At 60.8% G+C, this 581-nt stretch overlaps 1 protein-coding gene across 1 annotated transcript in view; it reads left to right on the top strand.

Annotated features, from left to right (window-relative positions):
- Positions 1 to 575, top strand: part of LOC104530860 (ubiquitin-associated protein 2-like) — a gene marked incomplete at both ends in the record, with an annotated part of 7,471 nt that extends 6,896 nt beyond the window's left edge. Inside the window, 2 exons of the mRNA XM_010175573.2 lie at positions 40 to 107; positions 426 to 575. Coding sequence (XP_010173875.2) covers positions 40 to 107; positions 426 to 575 — 218 coding nt within the window. The remainder of the gene's footprint in view (positions 1 to 39; positions 108 to 425) is intronic.
- Between the last annotated feature and the right edge of the window lie 6 nt (positions 576 to 581).

Below are 581 nucleotides of genomic sequence, written 5' to 3'. Positions count from 1 at the left end.
GCTGCTGCTTCATGCCTGCTTGCCTTTCCTTCTCCCCAGGTGTATCTGTGACATCCAGTAACACAGGAGTGCCAGACATCTCGGGCTCTGTCTACTCCAAAACTCAGGTTAGTGTCTGGTGTGTGCTCCAGGAGGGTGCTGCTTTGCTGGGGAGCAGCAGCCCAGCTCTGAGACAGCCTCCTTGGGCCATTAGGGTCTTCCCCTTGGAGGAGCCAGCCAGGGAGAAGGGAAATGCTCAGCTTTTCCCAACCTAGAGCAATTCCAAGCCTGGAAGAAGCCGTAGGCAGAGACTCTGTCCCTTCTCTGCACCATGCACTGACTCCTGGGCCCATGACAGAGAGCGGGGAGGGGAATGCTGCCAGCCAGGGGTGGGGGAGCACCACCCACCTCCCAGCCCTCACTCCGTCGTCGTGTCTCCTCCTCAGCAATCCTTTGAGAAGCAGGGATTTCACACTGGACCCCCGGCAGCCTCTTTCAACCTGCCTTCGGCACTGGGCAGCGGCGGCCCCATCAACCCTGCGACGGCGGCGGCGTATCCCCCCACCCCTTTCATGCACATCCTGACCCCGCATCAGCAGCCC

Source organism: Antrostomus carolinensis, unplaced genomic scaffold (assembly GCF_000700745.2).
Source record: "Antrostomus carolinensis isolate BGI_N321 unplaced genomic scaffold, ASM70074v2 scaffold37729, whole genome shotgun sequence".
NCBI classification, from domain to species: Eukaryota; Metazoa; Chordata; class Aves; order Caprimulgiformes; family Caprimulgidae; genus Antrostomus; species Antrostomus carolinensis.
The sequence above is the reverse complement of the archived record's forward strand: the minus strand, read 5'-3'. Positions and strand labels throughout refer to the sequence as shown.